At 39.4% G+C, this 23,950-nt stretch overlaps 1 protein-coding gene across 1 annotated transcript in view; it reads right to left on the reverse strand.

The window, feature by feature from the left end:
* Window positions 1-566: 566 nt before the first annotated feature.
* lmx1a (LIM homeobox transcription factor 1 alpha) overlaps window positions 567-23,950 on the reverse strand; it is a 41,365-nt gene continuing 17,981 nt past the window's right edge. Inside the window, exons 3-8 of the mRNA XM_062977819.1 lie at window positions 14,926-15,158; window positions 5,716-5,885; window positions 5,198-5,275; window positions 3,400-3,469; window positions 2,547-2,720; window positions 567-2,063 (exon numbers count right to left, since the gene is read on the reverse strand). Coding sequence (XP_062833889.1) covers window positions 1,906-2,063; window positions 2,547-2,720; window positions 3,400-3,469; window positions 5,198-5,275; window positions 5,716-5,885; window positions 14,926-15,158 — 883 coding nt within the window. The 3' untranslated portion in view covers window positions 567-1,905. The remainder of the gene's footprint in view (window positions 2,064-2,546; window positions 2,721-3,399; window positions 3,470-5,197; window positions 5,276-5,715; window positions 5,886-14,925; window positions 15,159-23,950) is intronic.

Raw genomic sequence — 23,950 nt, forward strand, 5'->3', positions numbered from 1 at the left:
CATTTTCGCTTATCCAATCTTCTGCCAGCCTGTTTATCTTGGATAAGTGAGACTATACTGTATTTAATGCACTATTCCATAAAGTATTGCATAAGCTATTGGAAAATAACTGCACCCAGTCTATGGGCACACATCCTTTTGGCAAATGTGAATCTCCATGAATATGTAGAGACCACCTTTTGAAAACCACTAGTCAAGAAAAGCATGACCTTCTTAAAAGTCAACATTTTGAACAAGTGATATTCACAAGCATTAATGTAATAGCACACTGGTAACTCAGCTGTTAAACTGAAGAATCATGTCTTTAAACAGCCAAGGATAAAGACATGCCACTACAAAAATATATTTGGTTAGAAGAGGATAGTTGTTTCTTTGCAGGGAAATGCAAAGATAAGTTCAGTTTCACGATGATCATAAAGAGGAGCCAAAAGGACCAAGCTAGGAGAAACATTTTACATAGAAATCAGTATGAGAAGTATGAAAAGTGGAAGAACTGTTTTGTATAGCACACTGACATGGTACAGAACCAGGAAAATATTCCAATGAAGCAATCATAAGCCTTGATGTGTGGGATCTCTAGTGTTTTATTATAGTTAGTGTACCAAGAACTCATTGTCTCTGTTCATGCCGCTGTTTTAAGTTCATTCGGCATCTAAGTCAGGTACAACATTTACAAATGTTAACAGAAGGAAATGTGCACCTTTAGAAACCACCTTTACGTTTTGAAAGATGCATTCATTTAAATAAAAAAATCGTGCTTTTATAAGGTTAATTCCTTTACTAATTCAAGGTTCATGACTCTCTTTTGCCCAGGACAGAGATAAGTGTGGTTGTAGCCCAAATCCAACTCAAGTCAATGGCAGCATGTTCTTTGATTTTAATTATACTCACCTGCATGCATAAGGGGACAATACACTAATACTTCCAGGCATGGATTCCCATTTCAAAACAAATGAGGAAATAGAAAGTTCCATATTACTAGCAGCAGAGATTACTACCCCTCTCTGCTATTAAATCTTTGCAAATTTTGACATTTTATAAACATATGGACATTTTCCTCTCATAACTTAATCACAATCACTATGCAGCAATTTTCTATCATTAGGAACAAAACCGATGGAATTATACCTTATATATATACATGCACATAGCCATATGTGCATAAATATTCATTCATGCATTAACTACAAAACTATTTTTCTTTCTTGTGAAGTTTGTCAAATATTCAAGTGGAAGGTTTAAAGAGCTTCCTGTTTTCTATATCTGCACAAACATGCTTTGGCTGTGCAAAAAAAATTGCACTTTTAGTTATTTTTGTTACTCTTGTAAAAAAAAAAATCTCATGTATTTATTTTAATTCCTATCACTTGTTCTTAGCATGCAGAAAATAATAGCTGACTTCATAATATTCTGATGTCATTCTGTTCACTTTGCATTGGCATATATGACATGATGCCAAAAAGAATGACAAACAAGATGGAGATTGGACAATTTTAAAAAAGATATTTTGAATTTTTTCCTGAAAATTAAAAATGGGGAATATTTCTGCAGATCCAGTCTAAACTGAAAGTACTTCTTTTTGCAACATGCACAGTCTTAAACAAAGGAAAATGTGTTTTTGTTCTCTTCTACACATTCCTTAACATAACAAAAACTCAAATATTTATCTAATTTTGATAGCCAATAGAGAACAGCGATGTGAAACAATGTCCTCAAATGTTCTTGGTTTTCACAGAAATGTCTGGATGAAGTTATCAGTGACCAAATACATCAAATTATTATCAGTTTCTGGTTTCCCATGTGATGCTGATCCCTGGTGAAACAACTAGATGTTAATTGTAGTCCTTTCTGTACTTGACATCTGCACTGAACTCAGTCTTGGGTCTGTTCAGGGCCTCAAGAGTCTCAAGATGTGAAGTAGGAGCTCTGCATTGAGTACAGCTGGTCAATTGGATTCCCCACTCTTGACTGTAAGGCTCCAGATTCTGTAGTTGATTCTGAGAAACAATCCTCCAAGTTGCTGATGTCTTCACTATCCGGCTCATAGAAAAGAGGCTCAGAACCTTCAGGACAGATGAAGAAAAAACATTTTAGTTGAAACAGTCCTTTGGAAGGGTCCAAATATGAAAGCATATATGCTTATATTCACTTCAGTGAGACTTGGGGACTTAAATCCAAGTTGTGTTATCAGAATTTTAACCAAGTGATTTGGAGTAAGTGAAAAAGATAAAACATCTGACATGTTTAAAATTCAAAGAACCATTATCTGAAGCTCAGCTATTTAAAGGTAGCATAAACATCATATTAGATGACTTCTGAAAAATCTGAAATTCAAATTTCCATGCAATGTGGATATACTTTAAACATTTTCACACTATGTTGGAGTTGCTGAGGGGTTCTCTTTGGTCCAGCTAAGACATTTCAGTGAAGCATACAGAAAGTAAGTGTGGGGACAGGAAGGGGGGATAACACAGAGACAGAGGCATACATATTTAAATTTTCAATCAAATGTGACTATTCAAAATCTGATGGTCTTCAGCCCTTACCATAAGGATTCATGTGGTCCCCTGGCATTTGTGGTGGAGTCAGCCCTTGCTGAAAGGTATCTGAGTTGTAGATGCTTTGATCAAACACCAGCATTTGCTGTGAGGATAGTTGCAAGGTACTGTATGAGTTCACGATTCCCTCAAGGCCAGTGCTGCTGCCATTGTTTGTCTGGACTAAAGGACATGGGAGTCAAAGACAGAAGTTTATATGACTAATTTCCCATATTCAACCAACTCCCAGCACCACCTACTGCAATAACAGGTTTTGTTTTTTTCCTAATGATGCCGTTACTTATCAGTGACAGTCCTGAACCCAGTTCTGAGCACCCCTACTTTTAGGATGAACAAAACTATCAATTCCTGAAAAACACATTCTCTTTTAGTGAAGTATCAGCAAATAAGTGAACCAGCGAGTCAAGATTAAGTGAATGGAAACATATGGTTCTCAGAGCAGCCTGTCCAAATCAATAACTTTTTCTAAGCCCAATAATGACAAATATGGATCACAGAAAGTAAATCTTCATTAAAGCATGACCTATGCCATATTAACATAACTAATGAACTGAGTCTCCTTAGTTTGTTTGGTATTTGTATGGTGTACAAGGACACTAACATTACAAACCACTCAGGACTGGTTCCCTTCCCTCTACTTCTCCCATTATCCCTTCTGATCCACAGAAAAATGTACAGAACCTAAATTTGAAAAAGGAGAGCCAGGATTGCATGTGTTCCTCCAGCTGCAGCTATTGATATCTCCATACAGATTTAGCTGCAAGTTGCAAGTCAGGTTTGGAGGGAGATGATGATACATACTTCTGATTATAGAAAAGGTTGAGGGAGGGACAAAACCTACCAGAATTGAGCCTCTGTGTGCTTTGTTGATCTTGTTGTTGCTGCTGTTGCCGTCTTGCTAGCTTCTTAATCTATTGGCAAAAGGCAGAGACAATCAGAATAAAGCCAATTCCTCTTGCCCCAGTTTTTTAAGGTAGAAATTAACAGAGAGACACTGTTGTTGCTGCTGTGTACCATCAAGTCATTTTCAATCTATGGTGACCCTATCATGGCAATTTCTTGGCAAGATTTGTCCAGAAGAGGTTTGACATTGTCTTACTCTAAGGATGACAACAGACTTTCCCAAGGTCGCCAACTGGGTTTCAGGGTCAAGCAGGGATTTGAGCCCTGGTCTCGAGAGCAGGAGTCCAATGCTCAAACCACTCCATCACACCGGTTCCCAATTAGCATCATAAAGGTTGATGGATGCATAATATTAGCAGTTTACAACAACCTTCTCTGGGTAAGTGTCTCAATCCTGACTCTCGCATTGTCCTCCAATACAAATATACATGCATCTTTGACTTAGTTCTATTTGTTTTGGCTATTATTTAACCCTTTTGACATTCTATTTACTTTATATAAATATTTTTTCCCTTCTGTTCTCCGTCTTAAACTATATTATAAAGTTTTTATTTATTCTCACTCGTGATGTCCAAAGAGCCAATTTGATTTTGTTCAATGAGCCAATAGAAACTGAAGTTTGAATGTCCATGGAACTTATGAGATGTTGGGATGTTTCATGTCCCTGGAAGTCAACTTTCCATGTGAATATTTTTCTGCCTGCATCTATTGAGTTGACTCTGGAGCATCAACTTTTTAGCTCAAGGAACACTAGGCAATAAATTTAAAAAATAATATACATGGTAATCTGCTCCTTAGAAAATTTCAGTCAGTCCAAAAGCCATATTTGCAGACTCAACTTTTCATTTGTGAACAACTGTCACATCACCTCTGAGTTTTGGTGACACCCAAGCTTAGCTCTTGTAGGCTCAGTAAAGAAGACTTCTTGACTAAGTATATCTCTCTGTAATATAGTTTTGCTCATTTCCCATTGCATTCCATATTACCAAGCATTTATGTCTTTTCCAGTGAGTTGTGTCTTCTCATGATATTCCCAGAGTCAACAGTCTTGGTTTAGTAACCTTGTCTTCTGTGGTGGGTTTAAGCTTGATTTACTCTAGAACCCATTTATTTGTCTTTTTAGCACTTCACAGTATCCATAGAACTTTTCTCCAGTATATTTTAAATGAATTGATTTTCTTCCAATCAGCTTTCTTCACTGTTCAGCTTTCACAACTATTCATATAAATTGGTTATATGATGGTATGGATAATCCTAGGTCTAGTGGTTACTGTAATACCCATTTTACCCTTTCTATGGGATTGGTAGGAGCCCCCGGTGGCGCAACGAGTTAAACTGCTGAGCTGCTGAACTTGCTGACCAAAAGGTTAGAGGTTCAAATCTGGGGAACGGGGTGAGCTCTCACTGTTAGCCTCAGCTTCTCCTAACTCTGGCGGGAAGGTAACGGTGCTCCATGCAGTCATGCCGGCCACATGACCTTGGAGGTGTCTACGGACAACGGCGGTTCTTTAGCTTAGAAATGGAGATGAGCACTAACCCCCTAGTCGAACATGACTAGACTTAATGTCAAAGGAAAACTTTTACCTTTACCTATGGGATTGGTGTGTATATTGAGCATTTCCAGTCTATGGATCATTGTTTTCTTGTCCATATTTGTTGACAGATTTTGTTGTCTGTCTATGGTGAAAGAACATAAAGTTATAATACAGTATATTATGTAAGAAAAATAATTTTACCTTAGCTCTTTGATTTTGGAACCAGACTTGTACAACTCGGACACTCAAACCAGTCTCAGCTGCCAGTGTTTCCCTTACCTTCAAAAATGGTCAGAACAGAAATAGTTAATTTTTTAAAATACAGAGAATGCAATTATCAACATCCTGAATCTGCACGGTTTTGTATATTGTGACATAACCCAACACTGCTATTTTAAGAGATGCCAAAGAATCTCAAAATCTGCTGCTACTTCCTAGGGCTCTCACCAAAATTCAAGCTGACATGATTTCCAATTTACCTATAATAGAGGCTTGGGATGTATGGCCTGACAATCAAAATCCACATTTGATATATTCCATTTTACTTGGTGAAGTTGAGGAATCTCTATTCCACCTTTTGACCTCAGTATCTATCTATACATTAGGAAAACAGAGAACCTTACCTGCCTACAAAGTCATATTGAGATTTTGCCTAGTGTGAACAGGCTACACTCCTAGCAGTGACAATAACTCCTTCTTTTATAATGGTTAAAGTGTACCTTCCTACATGGTTTAGAAGACACTTCAAATGATGCCTTGAATGCCCGTCGCTGTTGTGTTGTCAGGATTGTCCGAGGTCGCTTGGGTCGCTTGTGATCCTTGGTGTCCTCAGACACTTTCCTGGTTTTTTCTTCCATTTTGCACAGATTCTCTACATCACTACTTTTACCTTAAAAGATTAAAGAAATTCATACAATATGATTCACAGAATAGCCTTTGTTCAGAAACTTATATGAAACACTATGAAGGCAGTAACTAGGGGTAATTTTATAATGAGGGATCAGGGTTGAAGGAGAAAAATAAATTAACAGAAGAGTTGCAGAAGAGAATGGAAGAACTTTCAAAAACTTTCAAAAATACACAAAAAGACAGGCAATGAAAAAATTGCCAGTCATCCCAAAGAAGAGCTAAATCTCTAGAATTTGATATTGTACATGTCTCCCTGTGTTATTTGAAAACAGCATATTATGAATATACGTAGTAATAAAACACAACTTCTATTTAATACGATGTTTGGAGAAGTATCATTCTTTGGAATGTTTTTCCAAATTAAAATTAAATAAGATGGCAACTTTCGACTATCAGCAGTGATACTGCTTTTGGTCACAATACATAGCATCACAGTGATGCACTGCTTTTCATAGCCAGTGTTTATGTTGTTGACTTCTTTAGCACATTTTGCATTGATAGTGTAATTGTGATGATTGTCAAAGAAGAATGCAGTTTCATTAGCAGTTCTAATTTGACTGATCTCATATGTCCTTTCGCTCCTTAATTTGATCATATATTGCTGAAAGTTCATCAGCTTCTGCAGGAATCTTTTGACAGAGTGATGTTTGTTAACCCATCACAATATGTGAGTCTCTTAGCCAGGTTTAGCGCAGCGGGTAAAACCACTAAGCTGCAGGAAATCCTGATGATCAAAAGGTTGGCAGTTCAAGCCCAGGTTGGGGTGAGCACCTACCATCAGCCACAGCTCCCTGCCCACCTAGCAGAATGAAAACAGAAAGTGAGTAGATAAATAGGTACCACTTTAAGTGGGGAGGTAATAAAAGGTGCCCATAAGGACATGCCAGCGATTCGATTGGGAGGGTGTCTAAGGACGACAAAGCTCCTCGGCATGGAAGATGGAGTGATAGTACCCCCAGTGGCCGGAGTCGAGCAGATGCCAGAATGCCAGAAATGGAAAAGATGGGAAAAGCCTTTACTTCTGTTTATGTATTATCTGTCCTTGTTAATTGTATAACGGCACTGAATGTTTTTCGTATATGTGTTCTATAATCCACCCTGAGTCCCCTCGGGGAGATAGAGTGGAATATAATTAAAGTATATTATTATAATTATTATTCTCACAGCAATCCCAACTGTCTTTAAAAAGTGCTCCATCTTTTCCAAGGGACTTAGCAATCTCTATGGCTTTTAATTGCACGGATTGCCTAGTGAACCCATACCTTTAGTACAAAAATTATCAATTCAGAATCTTCCACTGACATACTCCAGAAAAATAAAAAGACTAGCGAGATCAAAACTGGCAGAATGAGTTTCAACAGCCTGGAAGCTAATCCCAGAAAGAATAGAGCAGCAGTTCTTTAAAAGAATGTTGCAGTACAAATGCCCTTGGTGACTCTGAGGATGATGGTCTATGAGATAATGAAGATAAAGTCTGCTCACAAGAATCAGATTCTGATATATTGGACACTGATTAGTCCAGTTCATCAGACTGTAATATAGATTCCAAAGAGATGAATGAAATAATAATAATATACTTTATTTATATTCCGCTCTATCTCCCCAAGGGGACTCAGAGAGGCTTACAGGGTACAGATACAGCAAACATTCGATGCCATAATACAATTGACAGCAAAGACAGACAGTACATAAACAGAGGCAAGGCTTCCCCCTTTTTTCACCTCTGGCACCTGGAGGCTATGCTCGATTCGGCCATGGGGAGGTGCTGTTGTTTCATTTAACCTGCTGTTTAACCTCCTGTGCTAGCCAGTCTAGCAAATAAATAATGTGCAACTCTTCAGTGAAAATATTATATGCTCAAAATTGTAAAAAGACAGGAACACCAAAAACAGAATATTTTGAATTTAAAGGTTTTCAAAATGGCAGAAATGGACAAACATGTAATGATAATTAGAGAAAAATGTCAAAATAACTTCAAAAAGAACTGGAAAGTTTTCTTAAAATTTATAAGAAAAGGAAAAGTACGCAACTATGGAGTGAGGGTTTCAAACAAGTTGGAAGGAGATAGGCTAACTAACAATGTTAGGCACATGAAATAAAAAGGGGCCGTGGTGGTGCAGCACATAAAACCGCTAAGCTGCAGAACTTGCTGACTGGAAGGTTGGCAGTTTGAATCCGCTGGACATGGTGAGCTCCTGTTGTTAATCCCAGCTTCTGCCAATCTAGCAGTTTGATAACATCCAAATGTGATTAGATCAATAGGTACTGCTTCGACAAGAAGGTAACGGCACTCCATGCAGTCATGCCGGCCACATGACCTTGGACTGGCATTGTCTATGGACAATGCCAGCTCTTCAGCTTAGAAATGGAGATGAGCACCAACCCCCAGAGTCAGACACAACTAGACTTAATGTCAAAGAGAAACCTTTACCATTGAAACCTTTACTATGAAATAAAAATGGGGCTTCAATTAACTTTAGGTTTTGGTTAAAATAAGTAGCTGTGCTTATATGTAGAAGAAATACTTAAAGTAAAAATATGCACTATGTTGTATATATTTTCATATACACTGTAGAGAAGATAAAATTGGTATCATCTCTATAATCACATTCTGGCAAGTTAAAAGTAACATATACTTTTTTTGGTATTGTTTAGTGTAGTTGTTGCAGAGATAATCTTTTGTAGGTTACGATGTTGGCCATGATTTCTCTTTTTGAGTGTGCATGTTTGTGTTGCTGCTCGTTTTGTAATCTGACAATGTAGTTTTATGTACTTAAAATCTGTATGCCAATAAAAGATTATTTTTAAACTATCATAAGAAAAAATGGCCAAGGGAAAAAGTGCAGAGTAAACTGGGGAAATCCTGCCCCATGAAAGGAAAGCGGCACAGTCTCCTGCACCTCAAACACCTGCTCATAAAATCTCTGCAAATGATGGAAAGATGATTCTGCATTAACATGGTAATGCTTTTAATTAACTCTTCCCTTCAAGCTTTCCATGAACAGGGTAAGAATTAATTAGTCTTCGAATTTCTCTTGATGTCACATGGGAAAGGAATACAAGCAGTATATATTGTCCGCACTGACCTCTGTACAACCTTAAGGCACAACAGGGGGGAGATGATCAAAAACTGGTTCCAAGCATGGAGGAGAAAAAATTACTTGGTCTGAGGGCATTAAAGAAAGAGGAAGTGTTAGTACACTTTTAATTGAAAAGAGGTTTCCTCTTTCACAGGCACCTGTTTACTTAGGCTGGGCAACTGGGGCTCAGAGAAAAGAGTAATTGAACTGAGAGCTTTTCAGATTATGGGCAACATATGGTCTCCATTGCTTTGAGCTTTATAGACATTTTCTCATAAAGTGGCTGTAAATTTGCATTGGGCTATCGGTTGTATTACATTGTTGAAGAAAAATCAAAAGATGCAGCTGATCACAAATATAATTCCACTACTTGATGATGCAGCCAGTTAAATGTCATCGATGACAAAGGTTTGAGCTTTCTGGTAGATGCAAATGTCTCTTTATTAATTTGGAATAAATTTTCTGACATTCAGTCCAGTAAGTCCTCAAAACATAGCTAATTAGAATGATGCAATACAGTAACAGACAGAACAGTGATGCATTAGCATAAAATGTCAGGCTTTGATATGTGTGTGAGAGAGAAGCACTGTGCAAACATCCTGGTAAGAAAATTCGGTTCAACACAGCAAGGCAAATTTCTGATGTCATAGGAAGTGACTTTGTAAGTTTTAGAAAAGCTATAACATATAATTCAGAAACATAAGAGTTATCTTGCAGTCAGATAACAGTTCTATTTCAGTATTTGGACTCCAACAGTGATCAGATGTATCCAAAAGATGATAAAGGTAGGATAACCTGAAGACACAGCTTCACAGTCTAGGAGTTCTCTTGGACTCATCGCTGAGCCTGGAACTCAGATTTCGGCAGTGGCCAGGGGAGCGTTTGCACAATTAAAAATTGTGCGCCAGCTGCGCCCATACCTTGGGAAGTCAGACTTGGCCACGGTGGTCCACGCTCTCATCACATCTCAAATAGACTACTGCAACATGCTCTATGTGGGGTTGCCTTTGAAGACTGCTCCAAGTAATCCAATGGACGGCAGCCAGGTTGCTTCCTAGAGTGGCGTAGAGGGAGCATACAAACCCCCTATTATGTCAGCTCCACTGGCTGTCAATCTGCTACCAAGCACAATTCAAAGTGCTGGCTTTAACCTATAAAACCCTAAACAGCTCTGGTCCAGCTTACTTATCCAACTGTATCTCCCTTTATGAACCAGTTTGAGCACTAAGATCTGCCAGGAAGGTCCTGCTCTCGATCCCACTGCCTTCACAAGTGCAATTGGTGGGGACAAGAGACAGGCCTTCTCGGTGGTGGCCCCTCAGCTGTGGAACTCCCTTCCTAGCGAGATCAGATCGGCATTTATGAAACAAGTTAAGACTTGGCTATTCAAGCAGGCTTTCAGAGAGTGACATAAATGCAATCAAATACCCTGTCACGAGACAGTCAGAAATGAAGCAGCTGAACTATAATGAAGGATTGGTGCAATGTGGTATTGATGTATTGGATTTATTATGTTACTAGTTTTAAATTTTCTTATGTTTACTGTTTTAATGATTTTATGTTATGTTTTAACAGTTTGTATAATTGAGGAATTGAATGTTTACCTAAATGTTTACACTTGTGGATTACGTGATTAATTGTGAATGTATTGTTTTAAATGTTTTAATTATTTTAATGTATTTTATAATTCTCTTTTAATGTTTACTTCAATTGTACACTGTTTTTAAAGCATCAAATCGTTGAGGACAAAGGGGATGTGGTGATTTACCAATTTTTACAAAAATTTAATTTTTAAAAAATCTATGATGCACCAGTTAAAGTTAGATGGAAGTCAACATTTTTTTTCTTTTTTCCATTTTATTATTTTTCCTATTTTTTCTTTTTTTTTCTTCTTCTCTTATCTCATTTCTTACTTTCTATAAACAGTGTTCTCCCACTTTCAATGTGAAAACTATTACTTGCTAACTCATGCTTTTTGATTTTATTTTCAAACATAAAATTTCCAATAAAAATATTTCCAAAAAAAAAAGGCATCAAATAGTTGCCTATATGTAAGCCGCCTTGGGTCCCCTCCGGGGTTGAGAAAGGCAGGCTAGAAATGTTGTAAATAAATGAACGAATGAATAAATTATGTACATCGCTCTGAGTCCCCTGCCGGGTGAGAAGAGCAGGATATAAATGAAGTAAATAATAAATAACTATGCTCTGCTTGTTGCCCCAGTGCATTATATGGCACTGTAGATGGGGACCCAGTATTGAATCATAGTAACATATGTTAGCTCTGAACAGAGTGGATCTACGCAGTCCAAATTATTATGGAGAGCACGGATTTTGACAACTCTATAAAATATGAAAAACTGGACATGTACTTGACAAAACAGTCACATTTTCAAGGGAAGACATTATATTTGAGGCACCACATCTACATTTTAGTCAAGCTTTGGTTTTGAATGTCATACCCAAAAGGATCAGTGTAAGAAAATGCAATTTCAAGGCAGTTCTACACAGACACTATAATGCAATTTGAAGCCGGCTCAGGGGCAGTGTGTCCACAAAATGTACATCCCCAATAAACACTGCAGTGTGCATCAAGTCATAAACAGAGTGTTTGAAAATCTTACCAGGAAGTCTGTACCATGACAGATAATGCACTGCAGCAAACCAGAGTATATCAAATGCAGGGCTCAAAACTAGGACTGGAAAATGTGGAGCGCTTATCAGGACACCCCTAGCACTGAAGCAATTAAAAAAACCCACAAACATTGCTGCTGAAATGTAAACAATTACTCCCCTGGGAGAGGAAACTGCATCATTCCCATGGGAACACTTGCTTTCCACATCTTTGTTCTCATTTCCTGTGCCATACTACATTCTAGTGCTGATCCCAAACTGATTTGGATATGTGAATTCGTGCATCTCAGTGGACTGGTTAAGGAGGGGAAATTGCTGGATTTGCTGACAGCTGTCTAGCCATGGATACTGAGATTCCTGGGTTCAGTTCCAATCTGCAATTAGTGGATATTGTGGCCACTGTCCCAGCCTCAAACAGATTCCTGGGGTATCTGTGTAGGTAATGCACAACAGAGTCAGTTTGTTTTAATCCACTTCTAGACTGGATTATAGTGTCTGTAAAGAAGTACCCCCAATTACTAGCTGTGGGAAAAGCCTGAGGCTCAGTGGCCACTGAGAAAGCCCACACAATCATAATCTTCTATCCAAATAAATAATAGCCTACACAGAAAAGGCTAAGCAAAGGAAGATAGATACTTTTGTACTGTGGTGTTGGAGGAAAATTCTGAGAGTGCCTTGGACCGCAAGACGATCAAACCAAACTATACTCCAGGAAATAATGCCCAGCTGCTCTCTGGAGGGAAGGATATTAGAGGCAAAGATGAAGCACTTTGGCTACATAATGAGAAGACAAGAAAGCTTGGAGAAGAGAATGATGCTGGGGAAAATGGAAGGAAAAAGGAAGAGGAGCCGACCAAGGGGAAGATCGATGGATCCTTGAAGTGACTGGCTTGACCTTGAAGGAGCTGGGGGTGGCCATGGCTGACAGGGAGCTCTGGCGTGGGCTGGTCCATGAGATCACGAAGAGTCAAAAGCGACTGATGAATAAATGACAACACATAGAAAACATGATGCTGCCTCTCTTGTTGTTGAAAAAAATCTGGCAAAGCAACGATGTTTAAGTCAAATGTATTTCTCTCCATTTGCAAATCTAATTTATTTTACTAGAGTTGTAAGTCCACCTATGTACCAGTAGATTGAACCATTTTGTAGATTAGGCTGTACATAATACAAGTTGAGTACAGGCAGTCCCCAAGTTATAAGCAAGATGGTTTCTGTAGGTTTGTTCTTAAGTTGAATTTGTATATAAGTCGGAACAGCAAAAAGTGCACTCTTTGTAATTTGGCCCAAAAAAGACACACATTATAGTTTTTGTCTGATTAGAATCCTTTTTTAAAAAACACCAAAGCCTCCAAGCAATGGAAAGGAAACCATAGAAGGAGATAACCCTTCTCTCCTGTTTATCCTGCCCCAGCTTCCTTGGAGTGTACTTATACTGTGGTATGAATATTGTTTGACACCACTTTAACTGCCCTGGTTCATTGCTATTGGATCCTGGCAGGTGTAGCTTCACAACGATTTCTCTGCCAAAAAATGCTGCCGCCTCACCAAACTACAACTTCCAGCATTCCATACCACTGAGCCAGGACAACTAATAGTGGCGTCAGACATGGATGAGAGGAGAGGCAGAGAGATACAGAGATGAAGGAGAAATTGACAGGAAGAAAAAGAAAGGGGGTCTGGAGAGATTGATAGGAATAAAGGGGAAAATGGGTTTGGAGAGATATGTTGGGAAGAAAAAGGAAAGAAGGGTGGAGAGATACAGGCACGCTTGGGTCAGTGCTAAGATATCATGACAGGGAGGGAGGAGAGAGGCCTGTTCATAACTATGAGTTGTATGTAAGTCAGATGTTTGTAACTGCATGTATTCCTTATCCAGATTTCCAAAATGCAAAATACTCCAAAATCCAAATTATCTGAGGAATGGCTGATAGTAACACATTATTTTCTAATGGTTGAATGCCCACAAATTTTGTTTCATGCACAAAAGTATTTAAAATGTTTTGCATAAAATTGCCTTCAGGCTATGTGTATAAAGTGCATATGAAACATAAATGAATTTCATTTTTAGAGATACGGTTCCATCTCCAATATATCTCATGATGTATATGAAAGTATTACAAAATCCAAAAAAAAAAACTGATATAAAAACACATCTGACCCCAAGTATTTTGTATAAGGGAGACTAAACTTGTAATGGAAATGTGCTATAATATTACTGAAGCTGAGACTGAAAGTGAGAGTGAAAGGCTTCAGTTTATCCTACATAATCCCCCTCCCCAAGGGTCTTAGTTGTGCAAATTTCTCTCTTTAGTTGGCTGTGTAAATCTGACATTATTTTCTTGTTTCTGTTTTTTTCCCCACTTCTCTGGGACAGAATTCCAACTCAGAATGAGAGGGGCCAGGAAAGCAGTAGCACAAGTTACACAGGCACTGGACTCAGTCAACCAGACTCCAGATCCAACAGCAAGCATTCCTAAACTGGAAATCCCAAAGAATAATCCTGGAGTTAGATACATTCAAGGATCTTAGGATCTCCCCCTCCAACAGATTCCAGGCCATTTGCCTACCCTTTTAAGTGCCTCTAAGCAGGTCAGGTCCAGAAAGAACATTATGGTTAAAATAGGATAAAGGTAAAGGTTTCCCCTGACATTAAGTCTAGTTGTGTCCGACTCTAGGGGTTGATGCACATCTCCATTTCTAAGCCAAAGAGCCGGCGTTGTCCGTAGACACCTCCAAGGTCATGTAGCTGGCATGACTGCATGGAGCACTGATACTTTCCTGCCAGAGCGGTACCTATTGATCTACTCACATTTGCATGTATTTGAACTGCCAGGTTGGCAGAAGCTGGAACTAACAGCAGGAGCTCACCCTGCTCCTCACATTCGAACTGCCGACTTTTCGGTCAGCAAGTTCAGTAGCTCAACAGTTTAACCCGCTGCACCACCAGGGACTCATCATGGTTAACGGGAAGGTATAATTTGTCTGAATACACTTTCTGCTGCCTGTGGTCTTTCCAGAGTACTGAAGGAATAAAGGCTCACTTCATTTACTGATTCAATAGTTCTTGCTTTTTGCTCTTTGACATACACAATTTATAATCATTAATTGAGCCGGCCGATTCCCATCAAACGTGAGTGAAGAAAGGCAAAACTGGTGCATGCCTCTGCCAGGGCAACATGGAAGGCTTCCCGTGTTGCCACAAAATATAATAGGGAAAAAGTGCAACTTTATCCTCAAATAATATGCCAGTAACAAATGCCTCGGCAGTGCACACAGAAAGAAGTAAAATGCTTACTTTCTACTTACCTGGATCAGATGCAGCTGGGCTCACTAGACTGAGTAGTTCACACTCCTTCTCATAGTCACTGTTGCATAGTAGTTGCCCCTCTTTCAGTACAAATTCATCCCCTTTCTGAAGCTGTTTCTCACAAACACCGCAGCAGAAGCAGGCTACGTGATACACATTTTTCTGGGCTCGCATGACGAATTGACTGGGGGAAATTGCTTCAAAGCAGTTGCTGCACTTCACGGCAAAGAGCCTGTCATGCAAAATATCCAAAGTAGAAACATTAACATTTCAGCTTGAATTATGGTATTTGGCTAAGTGGTGGGGCTGTGCGCTGATCTGTTTTTTACAACAGGCTCTGGCTGCTTTAGGTGTTTTGGCCAGCTGTGACAGCACAGGCGCTGCCACCATTTTTTTCCACAGCTACTTTTGGTTTCATGCACCAGACATTGTGGGAGTCCACGTGGATTTCTGATATCTGAAGATTACACAAGGCCATTTGGAAACGGGATTTGGTGAGTTGCTGCACAACATTTCTCTTACTCCTACTTCCTTACCACCACCGCCATAGGGCACAAGTGTCCGCTTAACTGCCTGGCAACCAGGTTGGGACTAAGCCTGCTAAAATATGAGTGTTTTCGGCTGGAGTACTGGGGAAGCCTGCAATCCCATCAAGAGAAGAAAATTAAACACCCCATGCAATGGCTCCAGAAAGGAGAGGAATTAGGCTTCATACTGTGCAGTCGGGGCCATAACATTCTTTAGCTAATATTTAACAAACCCGCCAACAAAGGGAACCAACTTAACTTCATGTTTGCAGAAAGTGTTCTCAGCAGAATCGGGTTTATTGAAGATTTCTGTGACTTTTGTGCTCCTGCCATTCTTCCCATCACACTTCCCTTGGCTAGATATATCCTTACCTTGGCTAAATCCATGACCACTTCTGACAAAGGTATAAAATATTTTATCAGGTGGAAAAAATGAGGTACTTAGAGAAAAAGTATATATATTTAAAATTCTCCATTAATTTCAGTTAAAGTAGAACTGCCATGTGATAATGCTCCAATAAAACATAAGCTTTCATCCAAACAATTGACACTACCATTGGAGGGAATATCCCACTGGGAAGAAGTTTTACACAAACTACACTGAAACTATGGTCCCATCTACACTGACCATTTAATGCAATTCGAAGCTAGCTTCAAACTGTGGTGGCGAAACAACAATCTCCCAAGAAAATGCACAAAAGAAACCCCTTAATCTTTATCTTTAATCTCCATCCGGGCCTGGTTTCTGGATTTCCTATGTAATAATCAACACAGTGAACCCAGTCTGAAATTCACTTAAGAGTCATTGTAGTTGTCCCCTATCTAAACATATAACTTTCACGAGTATAACCTTTCCACAAAGTCACAGACAACAGATTTTAAAAGAGGATCATTATGTTTTTTACAGGTTTTATACCTCTTGATTTTATGCCTCTTGTTTCATATTTGTACAATCTAGTTATAATTTCAAACAGTACTCCCCTGAGAGCCATTGTGGCTGAAGGGAAGTTATACATTTTTAAAATAAATATATAAGAGAGATAAGGTAAAGGTAAAGGTTTGCCCTGACGTTAAGTCCAGTCATGACCGACTCTGGGGGTTGGTGCTCATCTCCATTTCTAAGCCGAAGAGCCGGCGTTGTCCATAGACATCTCCAGGTCATGTGGCCGGCATGACTGCATTGAGGGCCGTTACCTTCCTGCCGGAACGGTACCCATTGATCTACTCACATTTGCATGTTTTCCAACTGCTAGGTTGGCAGGAGCTGGGGCTAACAGCGGGCGCTCATTCCGTTCCCGGAATTTGAACCTGGGACCTTTTGGTCCACAAGTTCAGCAGCTCAGCGCTTTAACACACTGTGCCATCAGGGGTCCCTAAGAGAGATAAAGTCATCCTTATATTTATATATTTATATATTTATATAAATATAAGGGTGACTTTATAAGAGAGATAAAGTCATCCTTATATTTATAATGCATGGGGGGGGGGTCTCTGATTAAACAGGCTTGCTGGTCTGTAAAGTGAAACAAAACGTGAAGGGTTATATCTGAATAACAGGTGAACAAGATAAATAAGTGTATATACCTTCCTAAGTTCTTTTATATGCAGATGATACCACTTTCATGGCTGAAACCGAGGAGGAGCTGAGGAGCCTTATAGACAAAGGTGAAAGAAGAAAGTGCAAAAGCTGGGTTACAATCAAACATCAAAAAAAAATCAAGATGATGGCAGTCAGACTGATTGATAACTGGTCAATAGAAGGAGAAAACGTGGAGGCAGTAACAGACTTTGTATTTCTAGGTGCAAAAATTACTGCAGATGCAGAGTGCAGCCAGAAAATCAGAAGACATTTACTTCTTAGGAGGAGAGCAATGACCAATATCAATAAAATAATGAAGAGTAGAGACATCACACTGGCAACGAAGGTCCGCATAGTTAAAGCATGGTATTCCCCATAGTAACCTATGGATGCAAGAGCTGGACCATAAGGAAGGCTGAGTGAAGGAAGATAGATGCTTTTGAACTGTGGTGTTGGAGGAAGATTCGGAGAGTGCCTTGGACAGCAAGAAGATCCAACCAGTCCATCCTCCAGGAAATAATGCCCGGCTGCTCACTGGAGGGAAGGATCATAGAATCATAGAATCATAGAATCATAGAATCATAGAATAGTAGAGTTGGAAGAGACCTCATGGGCCATCCAGTCCAACCCCCTGCCAAGAAGCAGGAAATCGCATTCAAAGCACCCCCGACAGATGGCCATCCAGCCTCTGCTTAAAAGCCTCCAAGGAAGGAGCCTCCACCACAGTCCGGGGGAGAGAGTTCCACTGTCGAACAGCCCTCACAGTGAGGAAGTTCTTCCTGATGTTCAGGTGGAATCTCCTTTCCTGTAGTTTGAAGCCATTGTTCCGTGTCCTAGTCTGCAGGGCAGCAGAAAACAAGCTTGCTCCCTCCTCCCTATGACTTCCCTTCACATATTTGTACATAGCTATCATGTCTCCTCTCAGCCTTCTCTTCTGCAGGCTAAACATGCCCAGCTCTTTAAGCCGCTCCTCATAGGGCTTGTTCTCCAGACCCTTAATCATTTTAGTCGCCCTCCTCTGGACGCTTTCCAGCTTGTCAACATCTCCCTTCAACTGTGGTGCCCAGAATTGGACACAGTATTCCAGGTGTGGTCTGACCAAGGCAGAATAGAGGGGGAGCAGGACTTCCCTGGATCTAGACGCTATACCCCTATTGATGCAGGCCAGAATCCCGTTGGCTTTTTTAGCTGCTGCATCACATTGTAGGCTCATGTTTAACTTGTTGTCCACGAGGACTCCAAGGTCTTTTTCGCACACACTGCTGTCAAGCCAGGTGTCCCCCATTCTGTATCTTTGATTTCCATTTTTTCTGCCGAAATGAAGTATCTTGCATTTGTCCCTGTTGAACTTCATTTTGTTAGTTTCGGCCCATCTCTCTAGTCTGTCAAGATCGTTTTGAATTCTGCTCCTGTCTTCTGGAGTGTTAGCTATCCCTCCCAGTTTTGTGTCATCTGCAAACTTGATGATCGTGCCTTCTAACCCTTCGTCTAAGTCGTTAATAAAGATGTTGAACAGAACCGGGCCCAGGACGGAGCCCTGCAGCACTCCACTTGTCACTTCTTTCCATGATGAAGATGACGCATTAGTGAGCACCCTTTGGGTTCGTTCGCTTAGCCAATTGCAGATCCACCTAACTGTAGTTTTGTCTAGCCCACATTTTACTAGTTTAATATCCTAGTTTACTAGTTTACCTCTAATATCCTAGTTTACTAGGATATTAGAGGCAAAGATGAAGCACTTTGGCCACATCATGAGAAGACAGGAAAGCTTGGAGAAAAGAATGATGCTGGGGAAAATGGCAGGAAAAAGGAAGAGAGGCCGACCAAGGGCAAGATGGATGGATGGTATCCTTGAAGTGACTAGGTTGACCTTGAAGGAGCTGGGGGTGGCGATGGCCGACAGGGAGTTCTGGTGTGGACTGGTCCATGAGGTCACGAAAAGTCAGAAGCAACTGAACGAATAAACAACAAGTTATTTTAAAACTTACTATCTGAAGCTACTGTTTCTTAATTTCAATAAACTGTTTGCCGTATAACATTGTGAGTGAAATCTTCTATGAATTTTTCTTGGGTAAGCCCAAAATGAAATAATCATTTAAAAATGTACATGTTGGATCTATTGTAGACACACAGGAGAAGTTCCTGGCCAGATTATGGTATTTATTTCCATCTACTGCCCTAAAACTATTTTCATTCAGTTCTTTTTCCAGCCTAAATGCAGCTTGAGAAAGCAGGAGGCAAATTTCACAGCAGCTTAATTAAATGTAAAACTTGTCCCCAAGAAAACAAAGACATTTGAATAACATCGTTCAGAGAGTCAGTTAAATATCATAAACCTGAAGAAAGAACCCAAGGGGTCATATTTAATTACACCTTCCCCAGAAATCAGCACATGACAACCCTCTCCTAAAGGGACCAAGAGTTTAGAAAAAGGAGCTAGCATGCCTACATTTTTAAAAAGGGACTTAAAATACCCATAGGGATTTTTAAATGCTCTCTTTCAGAGCTTTTGTTTCTGCTGAGATTTATGATCAGAGGGATTTCTTTTTAAATGCAACCTATTTAAGAGAATGAGAAATCCTTTGTTGACAGATTCAGATGAGTTACGGTACTTTGGAAAATGATGCACAGTAATTGCACACTGGTCTGAGATTTTATGCCAACAATCTCATGCTGTGATTTTCTGGCGTGATATGTTCCCAGATGATTTTGGATCCAGTGTACAGAATTCTATCAGTTTGACTCCACATAGGCTGTCATGGTTCAATGCAATGGAATTCTGGGATTTGTAGTTTTGTGAGATAGCTAATTTTCTATGTCAGAGTTCTGGTGTGACTACAAATCTCAAAATTCCACAGGATGAAATCCAACTTCCAGGGAGGTGGTAGGCATGGAGGATGGGGGGGGGGGGGGGTGTTCAACAATATGTAATAGGGAGGATTTTTCAAATTGCCAGAATTGCAAAGGCTTTTATTTCTGCTGCCACCAAAATCTAGAGAATTCGAACTCACTACCTCTACCAATGCTTTATTCAGGAGCCTCTTCTGGGTTAGGATATTAAGAGACACGACACACTTTGTGTGAGGAAAAATAAAAATGGTTGTTTATTTGTAGTTCGGACAGTAAATATGCATGGTAGTTTCATTAACATTGAACAGTAAATATCCTTAGCGGTTTCATTAAAGACTTATGCTTTTCTCTTTAAAGGATGTTCATATAACTTTAGTTTCTGTGTAAATATGTTCCTTCACCAAGGAAACACAAACAAGACAATTTACTTTTAAATCCATTTTTTTCTGGGATTTAAATAGTAACACTCTAGACCAGGGGTCCTCAAACTTTTTAAACAGAGGGCCGGTCCACAATCCTTCAGACTGATGAGGGGCTGAATTATCATTTGGAAAAAAAATACAAACAAATTCCGATACACACTGCACATGTCTTATTAGTAGTGCAAAAAAAAAAACAACAACAACAATGAAAGAACAATATTTAAAAATAAAAACAATTTTAACCAACATAAACCTATCAGGATTTCAATGGGAAATGTGGGCCTGCTTCTGACCAATGAGATAGTCAAGTTAATCAGGATTGTTGTTGTTGTGTGACTTCAAGTCATTTCAGACTTTGGGCAAACCTAAGTCTAAAACTGAGGGTGGGGGCCAGGTAAATGACCTTGGAGGCTGCATTGCGGCCCACAGGCCTTAGTTTGGGGATCCCTGCTTTAGACTATAGAGTTCACAAATATAGTTCTCAGCCCTTCCTTTCCTGAAGAGGTTAATTATATTTCCTCAAAGAGGCTTTCTTTTCAAAACACAGTTCCCAACTGACTGAATTCCAAAAACCAACCCCCAACAGACTGATTTCCAAACACTAACTCCTAACTGTCTGAATTCCAAGCCTTAACTGAAAAAGAATTCCTTGGCTCACTGGCTCCAATTGTCACTTTGGCTCTGCACATCTCCAGTTGCTAAGCAACTTCTCATTTGCATCAGCCAATCAGACTACACCTATTGTAATGGCTGCTTGACTGCTCCTCCCCTTGCTCTGCTAAGCTTCTGCAAGTAAGGCCTGCAAAATGGCCGCACCATCAGCTCTGCTTACAAAATGGCTGCACAGCAGTCCTGCAAGATGGCCGCTTACCAACCTTGTAAGATAAGCAAGATCGTGTTACAGTGGGATTCCCATCTTTGGCTGTCTTCAAAAATAAGCTGGACCTCTACCTGCTGTAAATGCTTCAGCTGGAAATCCTGCATTGATCTTTTCAAGCAATTACTTACGTTGGTCATTGCAGGAACAAATTATTGGTGAAGTTATTCTCAAAGAGTCGTGGCATCATAGGATTGTTACAAGAAGCCAAATTTGTCAAATTTTTTCCTTCAACAGACCAACATGCCTAATTGTCTGCAAAATCTGAAACATGTTCATTAGTGGAGGAATGTATGTGTGCACATCTATGCATATAACTTCAGAACAATTAACCCTCTGTTTGCCCATTAACACTACCTCCCCACATCTTTTTTCCAGTATAAACCACTTCATTCCTATACCCTTATCAACCACACATCTGCAGATTTGTTTCCCTTCTATGTGTTATATCCCAGTAGGGAATGAAATGGAATACTAGCAAATATAAATATATAAATCATATTTACTTAGGTTTATGATCCATTAAACATATTATCTGAGATGTATGTGTTCAAAAGGGTTCAAAAGGCCACACCATATACCCAAGTCAAAGAAAAATACAATTAGCCCTTCCAAAAGAACTTCACTTATTAATTCTTTGAAACTACTTAACAGAATTCTAAGATCCACAACATGCATCTACTTTACCACAATGAACTTCTATTGATCCATCAATCTATCTCTTGATATATCTATATGGCTTTCTCTCATTTCGTTTCCATCTGGGAACACCCATTTTAGTTCTCAAGAAACCTAGGGAAAAGCAAATGGGATTTACATTTTTCGGGAAACCTGGTAAAGGTTACCATGTCTTTGCTCTCTCATTTCACTGGGCTGTAGAGCATCAAAATAAATAAACTATTACCTGCTCTCATGGATTTTGTCCCTTCCTGTGCATGCAGGCCAATTATTTCAAGATTCCCTTTACTACGGAGGAGGGCCAACCTGCGACAGAGTGACAACACATGATTTTATATGTTTAGCTGACAAAAATATTTTATATTAGACTTACACATAATGCCATTTTTGTCAAATTTAACAGCAGCCTAATAATTTAGGTAAATTTCACTGAAAAGGACACAACATGACTAGTCAGATTCTAAGTTGGTGTCTAAAGGGGACACTATCACATTGGATTCTAGCGTTACAGTGTGAATCTAAATTGTTACAACATTGAGGTAACGACAAGATGCTTGAAGCCGTGTGACTCATTACGTGTTCTGTTAACCGTAGTCCTTGTGGTTCATTATACCTGTAAGGGTGCAGCTAATCAACTTAGACCAAAATGTGAGGAATGGTTCTTTATGGAAGGAGCTGTTTCATCTGTCTTGGAGAACTTTAGTAACAAAAATATGTTGTTTCAGTGGTTGTCTAATTTAGAAGGCTAATTCCAGAATCCACAGCTGAGAAACTTACACTCAGTCCCCTTGACATCTGTCTTATTGCCACCATTGTCTTTGATACTGTTTAACCTATTAGTACACAAAACAATTGAGGGTTTGGGAAAAGATACTGTCGTGTATACTTCAGAGAGACTGCAGGAATGCTAAATCGTTGCTTGGAAGCATTAATGGGACATCCTGAACAACTTACTGAATTTATTAATACTATTGGTGTATGAGTCATCAAGGTTAGAGATATTCACCCATTCTACATGGAATTGCATCTTCTTCAAAAAATCAAGTTCATAGTCTGAAGTTTGCTCAATTTTTGGCATCTTTGCCACTAGAAGTAGCTTCAATGACATAAGATGCTTTCTGGTAAATATGCCTGATCTATTGTGTTCCTAGTTAAAAATAACTCATGCTTACCATTCAACTTGCTATTTTTCTATGGCATTTGCAATTTTATAAACAAATCACTAAGAATACCTCACAGATAGCAATATCTCTATTGAGGCTTACAAGGTCCATGCTACTCCTATCCCTAAGCTTCATGCTAATAAAATGATGGTGAAGCAGTCAAATATTCTCTTAAGTGGCTATATCTAGTTCCTGCATTAAGAAGATGTGATTACTTGAAGTAGCAGTTTATGATATGGTAATAATCCTAAATAGAACTCTCTACTTTGGAGTGTAATGGAGGCTCCTTCTTTGGAGGTTTTTAAACAGAAGCTGAATAACCATCTTTTGGGGATGCTTTGATTGTGCTTTTCCTGCATGGCAGAGAGTTGGACTGGAGAGCCAATTCTATGAGTCTATGATTCCAAAAAACCTTTCTACAACACAATCAAGGCAGAAAATCCCACAATATCTGCTGGGTTATTTGAGTCCACACTGCCATATATAAGGAGCTCCCGATGGTGTAGTGGGTTAAACCCTTGTGCCGGCTGAGCCGGACAGTTCGGGAAGGGGAAAAAAAGGGGGGGGGGGAGAGAGAAAGAGAAAGAAAGAAAAGAAGAGGAGGAGGAAAAGTGGGGATAAATATAAGGTAGAGTATAAAGGGATATTGGTCTTTTGAGCCAACATTTTATTCTATGTAAATACAATCTCCACAAATAAAAATTATTATTAAAAAGCCCTTGTGCCGGCAGGATTGCTGACCAACAGGCCGGTGATTCAAATCCAGGGAGAGCGGACATGAGAGAAGCCTACCACAAGGATGGTAAAACATCAAACATCCAGCTGTCCCCTGGGCAACGTCCTTGCAAACAGCCAATTCTCTTTCACCAGAAGCAACTTGCAGTTTCTTAAGTCACTCCTGACACACACAAAAAACTGCCATATATTC

Source organism: Anolis carolinensis, chromosome 4 (genome assembly GCF_035594765.1).
Source record: "Anolis carolinensis isolate JA03-04 chromosome 4, rAnoCar3.1.pri, whole genome shotgun sequence".
Taxonomy (NCBI): domain Eukaryota; kingdom Metazoa; phylum Chordata; class Lepidosauria; order Squamata; family Dactyloidae; genus Anolis; species Anolis carolinensis.